We start from the raw sequence: 11,812 nt of genomic DNA, 5'->3' as shown, positions 1-11,812 counted from the left end.
TCACTCTCTCTCTTTCTCTGTTGAGTTTGGATTCTTATATTAACAACATTTAAATGCTTTGCACTCTCTCTGGATTTATGTGTTTTGTGGTATCTATCTCAGACCACCACCTCAAGCGATCCAGGTTTGATCTATCAGTTAAATCGATCTAAGAAAAATAGTAACGTTCACATTCAGCTCGAATAAGGGCCAGATGGCCAGCCGCTAAGTGCGAACGGAGCTTTAGGGAGTGTGACTGGCACAATTTTGTGGTTTGAACTAGTGGCTCTTGTGCTTTCTGTTCGTGGTTTACTTGTGACATTATTTGTTCCCGCGTTCTGTATATATTTTGAGGTTAAATTGTCAGTTTAGTGAAGCACTCTCTGGATGTTTTTTGGTTGGCTTGTTAAGTAAGTGATAAGCGCGCTCACTGATTTGTGAACGCAGGGTAACGTTATGACAGCACGTTATTATAAATTTAGCATGTTGAACTTTAGCCGCTTAATTTTGTGCTTTTTTAACGACACTTTTAATTCAAACAAACTTTGAATAATTATTGTAGATGGTGTTTCGTAAAAAGTAGAGGTAACTTAATGATGTTGAATATTCAATAGCTAAGCTATCCCTGATTAGTTATTCCAAGACGTCAGCACATTTCTCATTGACTAAAATTTCTTCCATTGCTTTATTTCCTATAAATTTGAGATGCTGACCGGGTGGTTGGACGGAACCGTAGCACCATGAGACCATACACATTTCCCCTGCACAACCCCACCCGTATTATAATTCACTGTAATGAGTTCAAGGCTACACTTCCACACTAAACTGTGGAGGAAAAATTTCACTGATTAGGGTTGGCTTGCATTATATGTTAATCCTTTTACTTAAATTGTGGCCACAATGTATCCTATGGTTCACCAAAAACAAAGCTTATACAATTTTTCGTTTCCTTTTACTGGTAATTCATTACAATAAGTGACTACAAATTCCAGTAGGTTACTACATCTGCAATAGCAATTCGGGTTTCCCTAATGCGTATCTGCTGGATTATTATAACCTATTACCTAATACCTATTATTCATGTTCTTCAGGTGATAGTATACGTCCGGGGGGGGGGGGACTCCCAAAAAGATGCTAGTCTAAAAATTAGAATAAAATGCCTAAAGGGGACCAGTCTGGGTATGGCTCAGGCTTTATTTGACCCCTTTTATGGAGACCGTACACCCACACGAATTTCACTCAGTGGACGGTCTTAAAGCACAGACTTTCAATGCCATAACAAATATGTGACCACCGCACGCAATTTATGAAATTACTAGGCCTGTAGCCACACGGTGCGACATGCGCACAACACTCTGAGGAACGTTTCGCACAACACCACCCGACTACAATTAAACAGTGCGGTACAGCACAGACCAAACGAGAAGTAGCTACATTTAGTCTGATGATACCTGTAGATAAAAGGCCGAAGTGTAGTAATCGCCATGTTCTGGATTCAGGTTGCGCTCAATGTTGAGCAGGTAGACATTCAGTGCTGCTTACATGACCCTACATTTGATTAACACGTTTTAATGGGAGCAACTCCAGAGGATGATTTTAAGGGAAACAGCAAGAAATTTACAAAGCAACTGCTCTGCAGCAACAATAGTTTGGTCCACATTTGGATATAGCACACGAGTGATGGCGAAACACAGCCAGGCCTAACTTATGAGAATCAGCATATTCATCGTAGTTGTCAGCCAGCGACGGCTGTCTTTTATACACGTGAATAGACTCCGTGCAATCCCATGTGAGTTTTCGTACTTCCTTTGGCCCCTGCTGACGTAATTTAGGATCAGTGCAAATGTCTTTACAGTTTGCCTTTTCACCGCAGGTCCTGAAATAGATCGAAAGTAAGAATGATCAAGAGAGAAAAATTGGACAGAAAGTGAATCTTAGTGTGTTGGCCGGGATATGTAAATTCATTTAAGTTATTTTTAGACGTTGTAATTAAATAGACTGCAAAACAGTCGGTTTTTTTTCTCAAAATCAGTAAAGAAATCGGTAAAGTGTGGCGTAAGAGTCTTACGCACGCGAAGCGTGTGAGGCGAGAGGAAAATTATTTTCAGCATCTCTCCCCAGTCTCGCTCTCTGTTTTCAGTCCCGTTCCAGACCTTTTGTTTGACTGCTCGCGCGTACTTGAATACGCAAAAATACGGACTGTTTTGCAGTCTAGTAATTAAAGGGCAGTCTAATTTCCGAGTCGTCCGAACATTTTAATCAGTTGTTTGAAACTCTTAAGTCCACACGCGATTTCAACAAAGCAAACAATACAGTAAATTGTACTGGCGACACTGACACCAAGACAACATAATGCCCCATTATTCTTTTCGCTCTTGACAAAACAAAGTAGAGGTTTGCGGACCTCTCCTGAACCAATTTCCAATTAATTTCAAGCGTTTAATTGGTCTAAAAATAACTTCGGTGAAATTCACATATCTCCAGGGCGCGACTGGGTGTTTATGTCTCTGTCCCATTGATCTTTCTTGGGCTGATTTAAAAAAAAAGGAGATTTAGGGAGCTAAATGAGTGATTTAGGGCTTATAGATTGTTTTTGTGTGCTCACATGGTCTGCAGCTATGCAAATTTCTTGCAAAAAAGAATTTTTTTACATATGAAAGAGTTAAATCCCTACAGGATTTTTTTCTGTTCACCAACACGGTTGCCGTTGCATTTTTTATACAGCAATATGGCCACCGTGACATCATGGATACACGATCTATATAAGGGTTAGTTTGTTACCATAGTTACCTTCTGATGGCGTATATAAGACCTGGTCCATTGCTGGGAATTGCTGCGCACGTTGCCATAGCAATTTCATCCAAGTAATTGTAGAAGTATGAACGGAAACCCCTTCGAACGCGAATGTGACCTGGGAAAAATAAAAGTTTTTATCATGTAAAGAAAGAAATGAAGATAGATTAAGAGCAGACTAGGATCCATCAAAAAAACATAAAGATTCTCTAACAATATACGATCTATGATTAGGACATGTTTTATCGACTACATGGTGGAAGGCTCTTTTAGTCCATAGTCCACGTGAGTCTTTGTAACACCGTAAACTAGTACAAAGTCAGGTTTACTCTGACTGAAGGTTTGCGGAATATCCGTTCACAATTGTTCTCGTGCGAACGGAAGCCGATAACACCAACGAACTTGCTAAGCCTAAGCAGCAAGCGCTCCTACGCTCTTGACGCGCGCCTCAACTTTACTATATACTTACGAACAGTCTTCTCGCCCGCCTGGGATCCCTTTCCGACGCAGGCTGTGTAAAAGCTACCGCGTCACATGTTTTAAGTGGGGCTCTCTCTAAGGTGAGACGGTTTTTTTTAAGTGATGTTTGCAGTTAAGGTGGAGTTAATCAGCCGTCTGTCACCCAATGACCGCGGCAATAATAGGACTAGCTTACAATCAAGAATGAAACAGGGCGTAGCTGAATCAACTAAAGATGCGCATACATGAAAGGTGTGATCAACATTGTGTGTGCTTTAAACAGAGGAACCATGACTAAGAAGTAGTACGTATAATCAACAAAACGACTGTTGTTTGTTAAGACACAGAATTTACATATTCAACACCTAAAAGTCTTCAAAAACCGTTTTACCAGTCAGTTGTTCAATAGAACAAATAGACCACATGACACAAAAAACAACAACCAGTTTTCAGGCAAGTAACTTGTCTTAAACTTTGCGTTCGCTCTGTCTACTGCCCTTTCTCTATGAACATTTTTCATGATTATATATTTATTATCAATGTAGTAAAGACGACACTTCATCTAACACTAAAAGCACAGCTTACTGGACATCCGATTCGTTGCCATTAATTCGCAAGGGGGAGAACGATGTTGGCCGTGGCTGGTTTGCCTTTTTAACTCTTATTCTTTCGTAAAGAGCAAACTTAATGATTCCAAAAAGCGCTATACATTTTAAAATAGCGGGGGTGTAGCCAGCGTGAAAAAACTCTTACCTTTTAAGTGTCTCTTACCCAAAGGACCAGCTCGAAGAAAACTTATGTCACCAGCAAAACAGAATAGGATGAGAAGTGCTTTTAAAACGTTTACAGCCATTGCTCATAACAGTCTTTAAAACCTCTTGTGTTTCTTTTCCGAAACGTAGGCCGTTTTTCGCTGAGACGCGGATTAGCTGATGATTTCATTGTCTATTGTCACCCAGTGTTGAAACAAATCACAATTTTACTGTCGGGAAAAACGGTGAGATGATTCAAACTTCCTGGAGTAACCTGTGACCCGGCATAACAGGTGGATAAACACCCTGTTATTAACTAATTAACAAGCCTAGAAATGTCAACACTAATCAACCGGATTTAGTTTCTTCTTACAAGGTGTAAATTTGCTCCAACTAATTCCTCTTAATGGCAAAAAAGAAACAGATTTAATTCTGCAACGGAAGATATAAAGGTATTCAATTAGCTAGGAGATTCTCGCCAGTAAAAATCAAAGGATACGGTTGGTAGTGAGAAGTGGTTGAAATCAAAATCAGGGCAGGAGGGCATACGGGTGACAGTATCAGCTCAGTTACTAACCTAGAAAAAATAAAGGCAGCATAATTCGGTTTTGCACCGTTACTAGGGCACGTTGAAAATTGAGTGAGCACCGTTATTCTTAATATAGGACACAGGGTTGAGTGTTAAGTGATAAAATCATGCCTTTTCTTCAATTTTGCCAGCTGTTTTTTCGTCCGGCAGTGTAAGGGTCGCAAAGGTGCCACTTTAACTCAGTGGCAACTCGATTGTTTGTTTTCTAACTAATTAATCGCGTGACCGGCTTGTACAAGCAAGGAATGCTTATCCCCGCGCACTCTGATGATTTGCGCTGCGCAGCTAGGCAGACCATCAGAGTTGTGGATCGAGGGTCCATGACGGCGTAAAACACTTTGGCTGCATAGCAGTGGTTGCTGGTTTCTATCGGTATTACCAATGTATAGCTTATATATCGTTGCACGAGAGCAAGAGCCATAATAGGACAATGTCCTATTATGGCTCTTGAAAGACTGTATTATGAAGCCCTCTTTTTCAACATAATGAAGTCCAACACCAAAAGGTGTCTCAAAAGGATTTAAGAGTAAAATGGTCGGAATTCAAAGAAAAGAAATAAATTGTCTATCAATATATATTATTTCTTTATTGTTATTTCTCCCGTATTAATTGACAGCGAACTCTTTGCTTTACTTGTGCGCCAGATATCGAAGCTTCTTATTTTTTTGTCGCACTGTTGTTGTTTATTTTTATAGGGTATTGTAAGTTTACTAATGAAATCCTTTTTCTTTTGTTCACGTAGCTCATTGGAAGCCTCTGTAAAAGGCATTTACTAGGCATTCACCCATTACTTGGTGTACACCGCGCATGTCAACTCTTGACCGAATGATATGAATAATATGAAAAAAATCTGGTCTGAAATTAGATCAATCATCAACATTAGTAAAGCTAAAGCTGATTACATTCCCAGTATTCTAGAGAGTGGAAAAACTGTTGACAATCCCTGTGCTATTGCCAACATTTTTAATAATTTCTTTGTTAATGTGGGTAAAAACACTGACAAAAACATTCCGTGTGGGAACTGTTGTCCAACCTCTTTTCTGAAGGGCAATTTTCCTGACTCAATGTTTCTCTTCCTTGTTACTTCAGTTGAAGTTGATTCATACATATCTCAAATGGACAATAACAAATCCATTGGTCCCTATAGTATTACAGTCCCAATTTATAGCAAGTGGTCTCCGCTTTTGGAAACTACGCGTTTTTGTTCAGTTTCCTCTGCTTGAGCTATTTGTAGAGAATCCAAACAGGATGAAGACTTGCGTCAGAGCAATCTGGCTATTTTTCTTAGCCGAGACAGAAATTGAATCTTCTAAACTAAAGAAAAACATCGAAGTTTGGCATACGGCGTTCTGCAAATGACCGCGTCTTGTACAAATTAAAGTTTATGTGTCTGTCCGCTGCATGTCTGTCTTCTTATTGATCATAACAATAGGGACTTTAAGATCCAACGAGGCGACGGCGACAAGAACGTCGCTTAAAAGTGAATTTGCGTTCTTTCAGTCTTTATAGCGATTATTCCTACCCACTTACTTTGTCAATTGTAGGCGAACCCCCCTGAAGCTGAATTTCAAGGGACCAAATTGAAGCTCAGAAAGATAAATAAAATTTCGTCGTTGGTTGTTTACGTCCTCCATAATACGCGATATTAGGCATTTTCACGTCGTAGTCGTGCAAAAATGGGAAAAAAATGTACAAAAAAGTGTGATGCACGTGCGAAGTTGTTGTTTTGCTAATCAAACCAATTGTTTTTTGACGTTCTCGTTGTCGTCCGCGTCGTTGGATCTTAAAGTCCCTAATTAGCCAATCAGCACGCGAGAAATAAGTCGTTATTGTAAAAAACAAATGGACCACAATTTCCCATGGTCTACACTCTTATAGACCAAAACTCAAGTGGAACCACCAGCCGCAGTCGAGTGGTTTCACTGCAAAGTTTACAACATTTTATAGCGTCATTTCTATGGTCTATAAGAGTGTAGACCATAGAAAATTGTGATCAATTTGTTTTTCACAATAACATTTATTTTTTTACGAAAAACCAAAAACAAAACAACCAGCACCATGTGACATGTACGTCATTTCCATGGTCTATACTCTCATAGACCATAGCTCTCGACCAATCAGCGCGCAAGGATTCGCTCAGTTATTGTAAAAATTGATTTTGTGGGAGGAATAAATACTAATCAGCTCACGAGGGCAATCAAAGTAAACGAAAATGGAGGACGCCCCTAGACTGTAGACTAAAGTGGCTGATTGTTTTCTCAAAAAATCTATCAGTGGTTAGATAGTTTCTGACTTGCTGCGTATAAGGGTACGGTGAACGCGTTTGAAACCCTTCTCTGTAACTCTAACAACAAAGGATTAAGAGCTTTTTTAAGGAATATATGATCCCACTTTATTCAGCTCATGGTAGGTTACAAATGTGCTTTTTTTACCCATAGGTTTTTTTTAAAAAAAACCCCATAAATTCCACTTTATTTTTATTGCAGTTTTACTTATGGATCATGTTAAGTTACAATTGGGCTTTTTTCAGAATCTTTTTAGGTTTTGCTTACACACTTAAACGCGGATTATGACAGTTAAATCAGTTCATCGATAGCTGCTACGTTTCCCCGTCACTTGGTGCACACAGCGCATGTCAGTTCTCGACCGCTGATATAAGGTGGACACGGGAGCGATGAACTGCCACAAGCGACCTGCACTGGGTAAAGCAAGGCACCATCCCTGTTACTTTGGCTACCAGCCACATACTCTGGATCCCCGTCAACACAGACGAAGTCACTTGAATGCTTGTAGTTCTGAAATGCAGTCATCAGGTACCCATGATACTCCTCGGTCCATCCAGAAGGACAGTTATTCTTAGCAGGCATCATCAGCATTGAACCACGTGACTTGACGAAGCAGACAACGCATGGCGCATCATAATCTCGGAGCCTTTTACCAAAAAGGTGGGTACTTAATACCTCATATTCAGTGCCGTAAAGGTATGTTACCCCGTAACTGCTACCTGTGTACTTGTCATACTTGGGATCTTCTGGAAGGCAAGGGTAGTTCACCCCCCACCCTGGTGACTGTAATGTGCTCCACCCATTTGACCTAAAAGTACAAAAAGTAAATTATCGAAAACTAACGAAATAAAATGTACAGCCATTTCTTAGACCTCATAAATATTAATTCTGACTCATCACAGAGGAGCAACTCTAAATCCGTGACAGACCGTATTCACGTCTTCTGTTATGACATAACCAAATGCTTTACCAAGTTTCTTTTTTTCATAGGCAAAATTGAAGTCAAATTCACCTACGTGTGCGTTTCAAGACAAAATGAAGAAATTACTAGACTTGCAAACATAGCAAACAAGCCAATTATATGACTGGCTGAAAGAACGATTTGTAAGATCTCGCGAACTAAAGATAGCCAATCATTTCAAGGTCCCTAGTGGCATTATATCGGACGTTTGAAAGTCATAATAAGTTGGATTTGTGTAATACACAGTTAATGTAATGTCTGGATTTGCGGAACAGTACATTCAGAAATTTATATTAAAAAATAGTGCGTTAATTTTTTAACAAATTGACCTTAGCCTGGGTATCAGGTCGTCGTTAGGTGTTAAGGGACTACAGGAGATTTTAATTAAACAGATAAAAGTCGCTAGTTAGTGCTAAAGACGGTAACTTAACTGCAAGTTCCTCTTAATTGCAAAAGAAGTGACAGATTTTAGCAATGGAATTGACAACATTTGAAAAGCACAGAAATTAGGCCTCTCAATCTCTTTAACAAATTTAGAAAATCATAAACACATGATTTTATGTCTACTGCAGCTTGTCATTAGAGGATTTTTGCACTGAAAATATTATATCAAAAAATAGTAAAGTATTAATAATTCTGGCGCTACATTTTTCAAATCCAGACAGATGTATATTGTTCAATCAAAGCATGGAAAACAAAGTTCGCTCGCTTGTTTCGTTAAAAGAAAAAATATAATATTGTTATGGCAACGTCTTTAATAAGTAAGTTGTCGTGAACTTTTGCTCACTCCTTCACCTTTATAAACCATCTGAGCGCCACTAGGACATGTGGTTCTTCCCCAACGAACGTAGTTCACCCCTGATGTCCCAGGTTCGTCCTGCGCGATTCCTCTTTTTGCTCCTTTGGGTCCAGATTCTCTTGTCTTCCAAGCTGCTCCCTCGTCCTCTTTTCCTGGGTCTTCTAGAATAGTGAAAATTGACCCTGAGCACTTAGTAACTTAATAGGGGATTTTCTGACTAGTGCAACAAGTGAATCTGGAATCTGAGAAATTTTTGTTTGTGAACTCCTGAATCCTGGGCTTTGGATTCCGGAATACAGCTTACGGAATCCGAAATCCCACTAACGATTGGAATCCAGAATCCAGGTTCCACTGACAAAGACTAGAATCCAGTACCTGGAATACAAATTCCACGGCGTGGAATCCAGAATCCAAGACTGTCTTGGATTCTCTTACACTTGGCTGAACAACAGTTTTGTGACTGAGATCAGCTAGATGCTTCAGTTGGATGTTTGTTGAAATAATGATGAGTCACATTCTTAGTGACAAAATGGATAGCAAATCGAATTTAATTAGTAATTTTTCTTAATTGGATTGCCCTAAATAAAATTTTTACAGTCTAATAGTCGCCTAAAACTAAAAGTTGATGTTTTTATTTATCCGGATCATGGCCGTTTTTTTTTTTTTTTTTTTGACGTTGCATATTTGGCACCAAATTTTATTTTTATTATTAAATATGAGATAGAAGGGAGATATATAACAGTGATATCTAAACGATTCTTTACAAGGATAAAATAAAATCAGAAACTCTTGAGATATATAACATTTTTCAAAATTGTGGAAAACACCTGCTATTCTGTTACTAAAAATAGCTTGAGAAGCATACTATCCATGAGCAAGAGAGCATGAAATAAGGCCTGTATGAGGATTTCCGCTCTTAATCCTTAATCTCCTATTATATTGTTATATCTGTTTTTAAGAAACTTCTCGGATGTCTTTTCATAGAATAATTCTTTTATCTCTAACAAGATAATTAATTATTTGTTAATTATTGAAAAATTGAAAAATAAAAAAGGAATATCCTAGAATCAAACTCTTGAAGCTTCTTAAAAAGTTCTTTGTATATCAATGAAGCAGAAGTACAAATCAGTATCAAATATCTGCTACTTACAGTGTAATATTATAGATTTGCAAGGTCTTGTTTTCCATTGTTTTTAGTAAATAATCCTTAGGCTCGGTTCACAATAAACGTCGCCTTGATCACATGTTCCGAACTTATTGCTGATGAGGAAAACCGTAAAAATGATCTCGCCCATTTACATTAGCTAGATTCTGCACATGTGAAATGTGGCATTTGAGCTGCGCCTAATTAGTTAGAATACCAACCTAGAAGGGAAGCTAAAAGTGAATCGTGCAATTCTCTTGGTAGAGCCTTAAGCCTGCGGGAAAGATAGTGAACAAAAGTGATAAATAAAATGTATATTATAATAGTATACTGTTATCATCATCAAGAGAGTACATCAAGGTTTTAACCTGGAAAAAAGGGGAAGTGAACTTCACAGCACTCCATGCATAGATGACGGTTCACCGCACCGTCCTAAATAGCTTTATTTTCTAAAAACGAGGCTAAGACGTCGCGGACGATAAGAAAAGAAGGAACAACGCAGCTACTTCCAACAATGACGGAGATTAATTGGTACGATCATTGCAGTTCCAGGGCTATTTCGATGTCGGCTGTAATAGACCCCCAAGTTTATAATCAAGGAATTCAATTCGACAGAGCACTTAATCCTACCAATAGAATAGTTAGGGACCAGTCATAAATTAGACGGGGCGAGGGCTGGTTCAGTTCTATTTTGGCCCGGCATGTTTTTGGCTGTCCCTGCCGTTTCCACGTGCAGAAAAAAATGTTGGCCCTCATCATGACTTATTTCCCACAATCCCCAGGCCCTCTAAGACAAGCTACCAGACAAGACGATACTTGTTTCAAAGGACGAAACCTGCTTATGCACAAACATACCACTACTCGGAAGGGGATTAAAGCAAGACATACATCCGGATCTTGCAGTCTCCGTGCATCCATCTAACAAAATAACACTCCATCCCTGCATAACTATTTAATGGTACACTGCGGTAAAGCTAATTTTAGGCCACGTCCACACGAATTGGAACATTTTTGAAACTGCATGTTTTTTTTACTCGGATGTGAAGCGGTTTCGGTGAACGGATTCGTGTTGACGAAAGGCCGATTCGGTCGATTCGTGTAAATATGCATATATTTATATATACGATTTCAAAAATATCCGGATTCGTGTGGACGGATGGACGTGGCTTTGGAGGAAAACTTTCCAACTCGCAAAGAACAGATCTAAATATTCATCACCTGCTTCATGTGGGCTCGAGTGCCGCTATAAATTGTAAAATGTGAACGTCTTTTGCCAATATCTTCATTGCAAAGAAGTGGCACAAAACCCGCCGCGGTCATTTGGAAATGATTCATAGATGGAATGTCAGTAGAGAAAAAATGTTGTTTTTAGACCAGTATTAAACGATTTTTGAGTAAACAGCACACGTACCGAAGCGACTGAAATATCTCAAATCTGAGCAGAAACAAAGTTCCACTGCATACAAATTTGAGAGATGTAAAATAATATTAATACAATTGATTTAGGCACGAACGTCAAGCTCACTAGAATTTTTTTATTCGTATCATCCGTGTCACCGGAAATGACGTGTTAGCCTGTTCCAGGCTCCTAAATTGACCGCTCAGTAAGAACAAGAAAATAAAACAGGGAAGAAACTGGGGAGAGGAAGTTGGAAAAGAAAATTAAAAGCGTCGGCAAACAAACAACAAATGCATGTTAGAAAAGAACGTTTTTTTCTATTTGTTGGCTCGTTTACGCATGCGTGAAGTCAGGTATAATTGATGCCTCACATGTTCATAAAAAGAAGATCATCTTTTTTACTATTCATCTTTGCAGTTACGTCCGTACATAGGCTGGCCCAAAGCAAAGTTAGCTCTCGACAGGTACTCCTTAAATTTCTTTATGTCTCAACTCAAAGCCATCATGGTTCTTGCTCAACATAATTAAATAGGCACATAACGCCAAAAAATGAAAATCAATTTTCGGCTAACATCCTTGGCTAACAACCGTCAGGCCATTGAAATCTTACTCCTTTCTTCAGTGGATCTATTCTCTCTTTGCAATTATCTCT

The 11,812-nt window shown here is 38.9% G+C and overlaps 1 protein-coding gene across 1 annotated transcript; it reads right to left on the bottom strand.

The window, feature by feature from the left end:
- Window positions 1-1,054: 1,054 nt before the first annotated feature.
- On the bottom strand, window positions 1,055-4,182 carry LOC140944174 (uncharacterized). The gene is made up of 3 exons (XM_073393302.1): window positions 3,985-4,182; window positions 2,770-2,890; window positions 1,055-1,855 (listed from the first exon to the last, which is right to left on the bottom strand). Exons 1-3 carry the CDS (start codon window positions 4,082-4,084, stop codon window positions 1,597-1,599), a joined length of 480 nt encoding a protein of 159 aa, XP_073249403.1. The 5' UTR covers window positions 4,085-4,182; the 3' UTR covers window positions 1,055-1,596.
- Window positions 4,183-11,812: the final 7,630 nt, after the last annotated feature.

The sequence above is a fragment of the Porites lutea genome, chromosome 7 (genome assembly GCF_958299795.1).
Source record: "Porites lutea chromosome 7, jaPorLute2.1, whole genome shotgun sequence".
NCBI classification, from domain to species: Eukaryota; Metazoa; Cnidaria; class Anthozoa; order Scleractinia; family Poritidae; genus Porites; species Porites lutea.
This window is presented reverse-complemented; position numbering and strand designations above follow the sequence as displayed.

Excerpts from the sequence above, each read along its gene's own strand:
- LOC140944174 (XM_073393302.1), bottom strand. The coding sequence starts at position 4,084 with ATGGCTGTAAACGTTTTAAAAGCACTTCTCATCCTATTCTGTTTTGCT. Across the intron at positions 2,891-3,984 it reads GGGTAAGAGACACTTAAAAG|GTCACATTCGCGTTCGAAGG; the intron begins GTAAGAGTTTTT and ends TATTTTTCCCAG. Across the intron at positions 1,856-2,769 it reads CTTATATACGCCATCAGAAG|GACCTGCGGTGAAAAGGCAA; the intron begins GTAACTATGGTA and ends GATCTATTTCAG.